Genomic DNA, 11851 nt, shown 5'->3' with positions numbered 1-11851 from the left:
AATGGCTTGACAAAAGTTAGTAGTTCGAGGGTTCGAGGTATTTAAAACCCGATATAACGAGAGACCTAGAACTTTCAGTTATACATATATCCTTACTCTTTGCCTTGATCAGCCCAGCCCACGTGTATCCATTGGTTTACGGTTTAGGTAATTGTCAGGGCGTCAAGAAGCAGTTAAACATGTAGCTCAAACAACCCGGACAGATAACATGTGCTTTTGACATAATTTCACACTGACAGCTGACAGACTCCATCCATGCGTATCGTTTAACATTATGTTTTTAAACAAAATTGCAACATTTACTCAGAATAGTTGCAAATAAACACGACTGAACTGCAATTAATAGCTAAAAAAAGGTCAAAATTTGTTCCCAGAATGAGTTGTATACAATGCGGGGAAGAATCGAAATACAAATGTCCAACGTGCAGACAACCTTAGTAAGTTTATTTATTTACTTGTAAAATTAAAATACATTTGTTTGAGATAACTATGTATGCTCATTGTTATGCAAAGTTCTGGTTAACTTCTATTACATAATACTAGAATAATAATAATAATAGAACTATAAGTAGTCTTTTTTTCAAGCATAAGAAAATAATAATTGTCTGAGCAAAGATACACAATTGTGTACTGTTATTTTGATTGTTTGTTATAGCTGCTCAGTAGAATGCTGCAAGAAACATAAGGAAACTCCTTGTGAAGAGCCACCAAAACCTGAAGCTCCAGATTCAGAAGTTAAAAAAGAATATGAGTTTCCTACAGAAGATACCGTGCCTCATGAGAAGTTAAAATTATTAGGTAAGTTGTCATTATTTGAGCTGATATTTTTGGATTAAGTAAAGCCCCTTTAAGGCTTTTGCTGTAAAACAGTGACAGTTTCTTAGATAGCAACTTCTTAGCTCTATACAATACACCTTTAATTTGGAGATAAAAACACATTCTAATTGATTCTTATCTTAATTTCAGAGGAATCAGGAGATTTAAAGCATTGCATGGCTAATCCACATGTGCGGGAAATCTTAAAAATTCTAGATTCATCTCCCCATCCTGATGCATTGTTTCAAGAATACATGCAGGAACCCATCTTTACGGAATTTGTTGATGCATGCTTGAAAGTTGTTCAACCCCCTGAAGAGGATGATCAAAGATGACATTACAATTACACATAGTGTTACATTGTACTTGAGTTTCCAGATAATGTCAAAAAATGCTAGAGAAAAGCATATTTCTCATTCCCTTTGTTATACCACTGCCATAAATAATTATAACTCTTAATGTATAAAATGTTTTCTTATTTCTCCAAATAAGCTTTTTTACACATCAAGGAATAAATCATTAGATACTAAACTACTGACTATGGAGTGCTTTATGAATCTCAGGCAATATACATAAAAAAAAAAATTATTTATTTCGATTTGTATCAAAGTCAAATTTCTCAGCATACCCTGTTGTAAAATTACCTACTGGCTAAACAGAGCATGGTGTTATTAAGGTTACAGTGATTATGACTGGCTGGATAAACTATAATCTCAAGACAAAGTTTGTACAGTGTGGCAAAAAAAAATAGTAGAAATGGAACACTTGTTCCCATACAAAAGTGACTCAATAGTTGCCACATGCAAAACGGTTTACATAGACAGTGGCTCCCCTATTAATTTTCTACTCTTATTTGCTATGGTTTTAGCTTAGGGCTCATCTGGGAGCTTATTTGGCAAGGTATTACAATAAAATCCTCAGACTAAGACAGGATTTGAGGATAGTACCCACAGGCAACTTATTTTCATAATAATGTGTCTGGGGAAAGCTTTTGTATTTAAAATAATCTGGTAATTTTTACTCTTGAAATCTGAAACTTCAACGTTTAAGCTGAGAGGAAACAGATTCGACGTGTTGCCTGTCTCACGTGTGAGTAAATACGTATGCAGCGATAAAATATCTGCTTTTATATTTATATGATTTTACTTTTTCTCGATATTCATATAAAAATGAGTCAAGGTAATAAATAACATCTAATAGGGGCATTTGAAAACCTATTATATCGACATAATAACATTTTACATGAATGAATTTATACTTTTACGAACCTGAATAATCTTCCCTGATAACTGGAGTTGAACTGAACACTATAATAAATCACTTGATGAAGAAACACAACACCGTTTATAAAACTTTTGAATTCACATCGTTTGACGTTGTCGACTGTCGTCTGAAAACGTCAAAACGTAGTCAAATGAAATGGTCTTCACACGGTCTTCACGATTGACAGGTAGGTCGTGCTTGCACACGGAGCTTGCGCATGTAAGCTGCGTACACGGGCGACTTTTTTGTCGCGACCATGGGCTAGTAAGTATGAAAGAGCGCCCACGAAGCGACGCAACTTTTCATACAAACACGTCCATGCGACAAAAAAGTTGCAGCGAAGAGACGCTCGTGTGTGCGCCCTCTAAGAGTGTGCGTGTAGTATAATACATATGTAGCAAATATGTAGTACTAGCTTTTGCCCGCGGCTTCGCTCGCGTTAGAAAGACACAAAAAGTACCCCATGTCACTCTCCGTCTCCATCCCTTCAACTATCTACACTGAAAAAATCACGTCAATTCGTCGCTCCGTTTTGCTGTGAAAGATGGACAAACAAACAGACACACACACTTTCCCATTTATAATAATAGTATGGATAAACCATCCATAACATAAACTGTCCATTATATTACGTTTAAACCATTCAGAACGACTGGTGCGACTGGAACAAATAAAATCAAAGCTTTGGATGTCGTATTACCACAGAGAACCTCCTATAGAGTGGCAGTCTTGTATATTTGGTTCGCGATACGAGTCACCAGTGTTTGGGGTGCGAGGAGCGGGCGGGGAATGTGTTAAGCGCGCTGTGATTGGCCGTTTCAAGGACGGCGGGCAGTCGCGCCAGATGAAAAGGGACAGAAGTATGACTGTCCCTCTACTGACGCGTAAGTGGCCAATGTAAGTTGACCTATGCCGGCTCTGAATAAATTATAAATATGACTTATTTGTGGAATGTAATGCCGTCTGTTTTTAAATTTGAGCTTCTTGTTACCTTTCCACACCATTTCACACTACAGGTGGACATCTTTAAGGCATCAAAATACCCTTTTCCAATTTTTTTGTGCGAAAAACACGCGCTGCTTTCGGGTCTGTTACTTGGTCGATACTGATCGGGCACGGCGAGCGCCCGCGCTTATATCAGTGCAAATACTAGGAAGGCTGGCCACCGCGAGTCGTCTTGTAATAGATGTCTATAGGGGTTGGTCTGTGCGTATTACGTTATGCACGGTATATGATTCAAGCACGAACTGTGGATTCGAGATAGTCTGACCAAAAAGACGAAATTATAAAATGGCAACATCGTAGTGTCGTCCCGTTTTCTCACACACATTGATTTGAAAGGGATTTTCATTTCTACTCTTTTTGGCCAGACTGTAAGTAATTCTCAGGAATAGGTCAACCGAAGTTCCGGATTTTATTGGGCTGGTCAATGCTTAAAAGAGGAGAAACATTGAAACTATGTAGGTACAGTTTACAAAATCAAATTTATTTAATCACTTTTCATAATAATTACGTCAAATAACTACATCATATTACAACATACAACATTGATGCTATGCATCCAACAAAGCGTTTCTCAGTAACCTCTCCAGGTCCATTGACCTTTTTCTTTCCTCTTCAATTTGTTCCTCTAGTTTATCAACTTCGTATTTGCAATCCATGTATTTCGTAATATTTTCGTCAACTTCTCTGATACTATCTTCTACAATTGTTTTATCTTTATCTTCAATCATGAGGTACTCCGCTGAATCCAAAGCAAGTTTACGACGCTTCACATTTATAAATTCGTCTATGTCATCTTCATAGTCTAGTGCTTTGTGTTTTAACCTACTTATAATATCCAAATCAAATAACCATTGAACATTGCGGAATTCAACTAACTTTGATTTCTCGTATATAGCAAATCGATTATCAAAGTCTTTCAGACTGTAAATTCTTTCGTACACTATTAGATTCAGGAAGCTTGCCAAATCAAATTGTTCAAAGTACACTTTAAAGTTTTCATGGGGCATTCTAAGAATATCTGATAGTTGAAATAATGTAATTTCACGTGTGCTCTTTTCAGGATGTTGAAACCATCCAATTTGGGTGCAGTATGTATAAATCTGCTCTTGCATATTGTCCGCACTGACTGGCTGATACTCTCCCGTTGGAGTGGGTAATTTCAAGTGTTTCATCATATTTTTTATTGATGCTACATTTTCTGAAGTAGCAGCATTGCTTGTAATGAATTCATAAGGTTTTGGGTATAATGTTTCAGAGTTCAAATACCTTTTCAGCTCTAATGGGAATAATGGGTAGTTGAACAGATCTTCTTCAGTAATAACTTGCGTCAATTTTTCCACACTTATATTATAACATTGGACTAGTTTAGGCAAGTCCTTCATGACTGCATCCAAGCGAGTATCTTTTATTCTTCTTAACTGGAACCATATTTCATTACCGAGATATCTCTCACATATAGATTTGACATAGTCAATTTCAAGCGGAGGCACATACGGATAGTTTCGAGCCAACCACTTTAATGCACGTTTTGTGGTAATTTTCAGTGACTCTGATAAATTATTTGGCTCCACAACAAATATTTTATAAGCTGAAATAATTTTGTTTTTAATGCATTGTGATAGAAACAGTTCTAATTCTTGATTCTGTTTTTCGGGCATTATCAATGCGATCGGAATAACTTGGTACAGATATTTAGTCTTTAAAGTGTCTTCAATAGTGGCTATAACATCATCTTTTTCAGTGACGTAATAAATGAGGCCATTGCTACCGTCCATGGCTTCATTACAGCTATTTTTACCCTTATCGGTCAAACTTACAGATATTGCAAAATCCAGTAATTTATTCCATGTTTCTTTCCCTACGTATATTAGACTGCTTGATACTTCATGTTTTTTCTATCGCTAAAAGAGTCAATTATCCATTCTTGAACATTGATTTTTCGGCACATAAATTGAGCACTAGGAGATACTAAAGTAACTTTCCAAAATAATCCTTTGTCGTACGAATAATTTATCTGTTTCATTCGCTTGAGAAGGGAAGATCTGATTATTTCCATCAAATTGAGAGTTTCAGGTCTTGGAAGTTGTGCTAATTTTCCACTAAATTTATAACCCTTATGTATGGCATTCATATTCTTCAGAGTCGCATTTTCGACCATACGTTTGAGACAGGATGCTTCTTGGATCGGCGTCCTATCTGTAAGCCAGACAGGCGTATCTTCTAATAAGCTTCTCCGTTTTATGTTTCTAATGTAATTTTTGCGCCAAATGTGAAACCACTTCTTCATCAATTTATTAGTCCATATTTTCTCTGCAAGCATTTCGGATTGGCTAATTTCTGAACACAATTCGGTAACAATGTCTTCAGTCACATCACCCGCAAATTGCATTAAATCATCTAGTTTTCTTAATTCATCTTTCATCATATCTGTAACAGTTTCTTTGTTGATCTCGTCAATGATTTCTTCTGTTACTTTACTGGATTCTGTTTCTACTCTTATTTTAAATTGTCGGTCTTCTTCGGCCTTTCGTTTTAGTTCAGCTAGTCTAGCTTCTTCTACTCTTTTTCTTTCTTGTTCTTCTAAGCGTTTCTTTAGTTCTTCCTGTTTTCTTTTCTCCTCTTCTTTACGCTCCTTTTCTTTCCGTTCTTCTTCAATGCGCCGAAGCTCATCTTGTTCTCGTTTAAGTTCTTCCTGGCGTCGCTTCTCTTCTTGTCTTTTCAATTCTTGCCGTAATTCTTCTTCTTTTCGTATTTGTTCTAACCGCCTAGTTTCTTCTTCTTTCATTTTTTGTTCATAAAGCCTTTGTTCTTCAAGTTGTTTTTGAGGATCATCGTTGAAATCGAATACTTCGCCATTCTTGTGTTCAGTAGATGAACTAAATAGGTTTTGATTTACTGAATTGAATTTATTTTTACTTTGGAATATTGAGTATGATTTTTCATCTGTGTTCTGGTCCGTTTTTACTGCACTTTTAAATAAACTTCCAGGTGATATTGCATGAGTCTCTCCATTAGTAGCAAATAATGATTTTGTGTTACTAACATCTTTCTCTGTAAACAACTTATCTTTGTTTAGTGAACCAAACACACTCGATGGTGTTTGGGTTGAAGGTTTACCAAATATACTTCCTTTAACAGTTTGCCCAGCAGTATCGGGCTTGGCAAACAGGTTATCCTTGGCACTTGCAAATATATTTTTACTGCCTAATACATTTTGGTTACCAAATACAGGACTTGGTTCATCTTTCTTTGAAAATAAGTTGCTATTTATAGACCCATCAAACAACTTTTTGCTCTCTTGTTTATTTTCATTAACTAGCTGACCAAATACAGAAGGTTTGACATCTGGCTTTTGAAATAGACTTCCAGCTGATTTTGATTCATTAAACACATTTTGGCCACTCTTAAAAATATTAGTGTCGTTAGTAGTCTTCCCAAAAATATTCTTGTTTCCTATAGGCTCTGCAGGCATACTGAACAAATTGTTATTATCTTCTTGGGGCTTAGAAAATATAAAGCCAGGACTTTGCTCAGGCGAGTTATTAATAATCTCAGCTGGAGCAACTGGTATAGCTGGCTTAAACGAGAATAATGCTTTACCACTTCCACTAGTGTTGTTGGTTTGAGGACTGCCGAAACTTAAAGGTTTTACAGGACTTTGCGATTTTACTTCAGGCTTAGCGAAAACATTTGACTTTGTTTCCGAAGTTCTGCCCGTGATTGCGTAACTTCTGCCACCTTGCGCTAGGCGCTGAATTTCTGCTCTTAGAGATTGGACATCTTTATTACTGTCGTTGTTGGTGTTATATCCTTGATATTGAGCAGTTAAAGCTTCCTCTTTAAGAGTCCCATCTTTATTAAAGCTTGAATAGGGAAGATTTCTTCTAAAGTCTACAACAGGTACTTGTCCTCCCGCAATAACCGCGCCCACTTTACACAGTCTCTTTGATTCAATGAGGTGTGGAGCACGCGCAACAGGGAACGGGTCACTGTCTTCTATGAACTGATTTCTGTCGAGTATAACTGTCAACTCCTCGTCATTTTTGGAAAATCGTAATCCATAATGATTAACAAAAGCTTTCATTACATCGACCGATTCGAACGCGAGAGCGTTCATTAGTTCTTCTGCCGGATAGCGCGATCCACCCCTCGGGGCGAAAGCCTTGACAATTCTTGCTAAAGCTCTGGCGCGAACATCGTTGAAGTACCTCAGGAGAATGCATGCCTGAAGGTATGACGCTTCTTCTTTGACGAGTCGGAAAAACCGGACGTAATTATTATTATCCAAAGCGTTAAATACTTTTATGGCGAACGTGATGGCTTCCGACTTTTGTATTTCTACTGGTAGCTGTTTTATCTGAAAAGGAATAATAAATATATTTTAATGTTAATCAAGTAAAAGTCATAATTTTATTATCTGTCTTTATAAAGAACATTATCAGTATAAAAGAGCTTAAAAATGTTGGTGTAACGGCTTTAAAGGATATCCTTATAGAAAATTATTTTGTTCCTTTTTTTACAGACAAGTGGGGTGTATTTCAGTATTAATTTCAATAATTATGAACTAACCTCCCACCAAAAGTTGGCATCGCCCAAGTTGAGCAGCGCTATGTAGCCGCGGAACTCTGCCTCCCTGGGTTTCTGGTCGGGACCGACGTCGGCGTACATGTGCTTGAGCGTCTGCAGGCACTTGGTGAGGTTGTCGGTGTTGAGCTTCTGGTCGAACTGCGTGTGCTCCAGGTCGGCTAGTCGCGCCGCGCAGTGCGCGTGGAAACGCGCGCACATCTCAACTAAGCGGATGGACTCTGTGGAAAACAATTGAAGAGCTCACCACTGTTATCCAAAAAAAAACTCCATGTTGATTTGACTGCTTCATGCTATGTCAATCTTCTTTGTCAGGCTTCGTAGCGCCTATGTATCACTGTGAGCGTTCCTGATCTATTATGATTGCCACCTACTACAGCTCTCGGTCAAGTCAATATGCAATGTCAAACCAATATGACGAGACTGACTAGAGAGACGTCTTAATTTTTGGTATATTTGATACCAAGAGTCACGCGATGCTTAGGAATGGACTTACCGGCGCAACAAAGAGCCTGCTGCGTTATATCTTTTCGTATTCCACGGAAACGGTCCCACATAAAGTGAAACCAATCTGCAAGAGTGACCTGGAACAATCCAAACTTGAATCATTCATTGCCAGGACTAAATAAAGGGCTTCAATAAAAAAGGATTTCAAACTTGATGCATGACTTGCAAAACTCTACTAGGTTCTAAATAAATCTACTTTGAGATAACATATCCTCTACTAGAAATAAGACCACATGCAGTCCAAATTAGTTATATGCTTATTTGTATGCCATGTTCCTTTTAATACTGTTAAGCAATACAGAATATTTGTATTGTAAGTTATTAACTCACTTGTCTTGTGGTGTCAGCGATCTCACTCAGCAGATAAGCGCAGGTCCGTTCGAGCACGACAGCAGGCCTGAGCTCATAGCACATGGGGATTTCCTGGTCGGCGGAGCTCCGGCTGTACTGTTTCACGGCGCGCCAAGTTTCGAGTTTGTAGTCGCAGTCTGGCGTGGTTTCCAGTGACATTACCTGAAAATTGGAGTTGTATACATCAGTGTCTGTTAATAAATACAATCCAGTATTATTTTGTCTCTGCCTAGGCCATACATAAATTACTGTTGGTTTGTATTAGATTTTCTGGCAAAAAATCCTTTAGATCTTTAAAATTTGCAGCACAATATGATCAATAGTGAAATAAGTATACAAAAAGCTCAAAAGACGTGTATGTATGTTTGAAAACGTTACCTGATGTTCTGCTTGTCTGTGCAGGCGTTCTTTTTCTGGGCACATGTCAGGACATGTGCCTATAGTGGCTCCGCCGACTTTTATACGACCTCCTGCACCGCCCCATGCTCTCAAAATTCTACAAATTTAAAATAAATGAATTGAAAATAAATGTTAATCTTCAATACACAAACACACACAGTATCTTCATCTAAGTAGATTTCACAACAGTTATAGTTATAGTTATACTAACATTTGGCTAAATTGAATGAATTCTAGTTTGAAATTCAATCCTTAATTAGAAAAAAAGTGTTTATGTTTTTATGTAATATTTTACACATATGAATTATTATAATAAATTATTGATAAACATATGCAGACTGTAAGTGCCTTTACCTGTCTCGAGCATCTAATATCCTCCACTGCTCATCAGAGGTCGAAGAAACCTTGAACCGCAGTTGGTGCAACTCAGCAGCTGCTTCTGTGGTGCTCAGTGTTGTCTGGGTTGTGGTTACGATCACTGGGGACTCTATGCCACTTTTTGGTTGTCTAAAATGTTATGAATAGTAATGAAGTAACTTATTCTAGATATGATACACTAACACCTATATTATTTTATTAACAGAACAAAAAGTAAATTAACCATTCATAGGCCTCTCCTAAAAATTGAATTAATAACCTTAGAATAGTAAATTACAGTCCAATTTGTCTGTTTCATAATATAAGACAAGGCTCTTGTATAGAGGTGTAGCTAGAAATGCTATGACTTGTCACTGATGCAAAAATGATATAAGTACTATGATTATAAATTTCATCTATGATAGCTGCCACCAACACTAAGAACCAACACACACATACTGTACTAAAAGTAAATAATACTCACATTGTCACTGGTCTTTCTCGGGAAGGTACTTTCTTCCTCATGGGTGAATCTCCCTTTCTTATGGGTGACTCTCCCTTCCTCACAGGTGAATCTGCTTTATTTGAAGGTGAATGTGTGATCACCCTTGCAAGTACATTTGGCTTGCTTGGCTCTTGGGAAACATCCATGCCTAAAAAATAAACAATTGCCAGAATGACCATGAGATTCCCACATCTCAAGAGTTTATTTTTATAATTCACTCATATACATGCGAATTTTAATCACACACTATGAACCAGATACATACGGTTTTGCCTTGTTACATAGGTGGGGCTGCCCCCCATGGCTGAGAGTTCCTCTTCAACATCTGAATCAGGCACCCAATCTGGGTCATCCTCTCGTTTGCTCTTTCTTCTTCTAAAAACGAAATTATTTTCTAGGTAATAGGAATCAACATGTGTTAAATTTTTTGATTAACTTATGGAAAATTTACCACAGTGGCTAGTAATTTTGAAATAATAACATATTTTTTTCTCAATTTTTCAAGGATCAAATAGAATAGACTATAACCTATTTGTTTTAATTTCTGAAATTGTGATGATCAATTTTTGACAATGACATTGTGTTGTGAAACTGACATTTATTTTGTAATTATTATGTTTTTAGTTTCCTTACGGAAGGACATTGTTTTCTCTTGCAAATGATTAATTTTGTTGATATTCTCATTCTCAGTGATTCTGATAAAGAAATGTGCTACTTTTTGGTAAAATCATGAATGTTTTTGAAACTACATAATCATGGACATAAAAAGGTAAATTGGTTATCCTTTCACACCATCATGATTAGTTTTAATTATTTATTTTAGGAACACCAACAGCTATAAAAAACATTATACTAATTTAAATAATGACACAAAGCCAATTACAGGTATACACAGACTTTTGAATGAATAGTTCACGTTTTTTTAAAGACTGTTTTAAATACTTACACTCGAGGCTTGAACCGAGTGACATCAAACATAAAGCCATCATATGCCCCAGCATTAAGCACTGCACGTTCCATAGAAGCTGGTTGGTCATATTCAACAATGCACATCTGCTTCTTCGTGACCAGGCGTATCCTCTGCACTTTACCAAACTTGCTGAAATGCTTCTTAGCCGCAGCTGGTTCAAGAAGACTTTCAGGAACATCAGAACATCTATAAAGGCATTTCAATTATTAGCAAAAACCATAAATTACCATCCTTATACACCAAATCACAAATTTATATCCATAATGTTGACAAAAATGTAAAGAATTTATAATTTCATGTGGAATGTAACCTTCAGTTAATTAGTATATTAAAGAACATCTTACGAAATGGAGGTCTTCGGGTTAAATCCATTTCCTGGAGAAGTTTTTAAAATAGGGCTTTTTATCTTCTTGGGGGTTATCGACTCCATATCACAGGCCTTCTTTCCTTAAGTTTGTTTTGAAATGAGTTGCTGAATATTTACGATTCTAGCAGGTTATTTCTATATTCTTCACACATTTAACTGCTACATATTAGATATGTTAAAGCACAATAACAAGTGAAGCGCATTACACGTCTGACATGCAATTTTAAATCAACAAGTAACAAAATTAAGCGTGTACATTTCTACAGCACAACAGTTGCGTTTTAATAAATTCTATGGAGCATATTTCAGCTGTCAACTTTTTTTTGTAACCGTCCTTCAAACCGAATGACGCCATGAATAGGCATTCAATTCGAAAAAGTGACAACGGCGCTACAATGTATAGAGTTTTTGTACAGAATAGAGATTTATAACAAAATTACAGCGTTAAATATTCGTAATATTATTATTTATATTTGTAAATAAAAAACCACACTATGAAATAATTAAGTAATTAAGTTAACCTTTTTTAAAAAACGCCTTTGAATGACAATTGTCAGTGTTGCTTGCCAAAAAAATTAGGATGTTTCAGTCATGGACTAAATCGCTCTAAATTACGTTAAAATGTGAGGCCGACGTTTGTAGTTCCAAGACTATTTGATAGATGGCAGGACGAGAAGGAAAATAAAGTTGCCAGACCTTGCCGCGAATTTTAAACTTAAAGAAAAAA

At 36.5% G+C, this 11851-nt stretch overlaps 2 protein-coding genes across 2 annotated transcripts; one reads left to right on the top strand and one right to left on the bottom strand.

The window, feature by feature from the left end:
- Positions 1-224: 224 nt before the first annotated feature.
- On the top strand, positions 225-1298 carry LOC125230609 (zinc finger HIT domain-containing protein 3). Its single transcript, XM_048135821.1, has 3 exons — positions 225-437; positions 656-798; positions 967-1298. Exons 1-3 carry the CDS (start codon positions 376-378, stop codon positions 1149-1151), a joined length of 390 nt encoding a protein of 129 aa, XP_047991778.1. The 5' UTR covers positions 225-375; the 3' UTR covers positions 1152-1298.
- A 2246-nt stretch (positions 1299-3544) lies between these two features.
- LOC125230297 lies at positions 3545-11429 on the bottom strand. The gene is given in 11 exon segments (XM_048135422.1): positions 3545-4952; positions 4955-7441; positions 7654-7889; positions 8165-8252; positions 8506-8688; positions 8905-9022; positions 9280-9432; positions 9767-9935; positions 10053-10162; positions 10734-10943; positions 11102-11429. Coding segments are annotated over 11 exon segments (5160 nt in total). The 5' UTR covers positions 11188-11429; the 3' UTR covers positions 3545-3632.
- Between the last annotated feature and the right edge of the window lie 422 nt (positions 11430-11851).

The sequence above is a fragment of the Leguminivora glycinivorella genome, chromosome 10, assembly GCF_023078275.1.
Source record: "Leguminivora glycinivorella isolate SPB_JAAS2020 chromosome 10, LegGlyc_1.1, whole genome shotgun sequence".
Lineage (NCBI taxonomy): Eukaryota > Metazoa > Arthropoda > Insecta > Lepidoptera > Tortricidae > Leguminivora > Leguminivora glycinivorella.
This window is presented reverse-complemented; position numbering and strand designations above follow the sequence as displayed.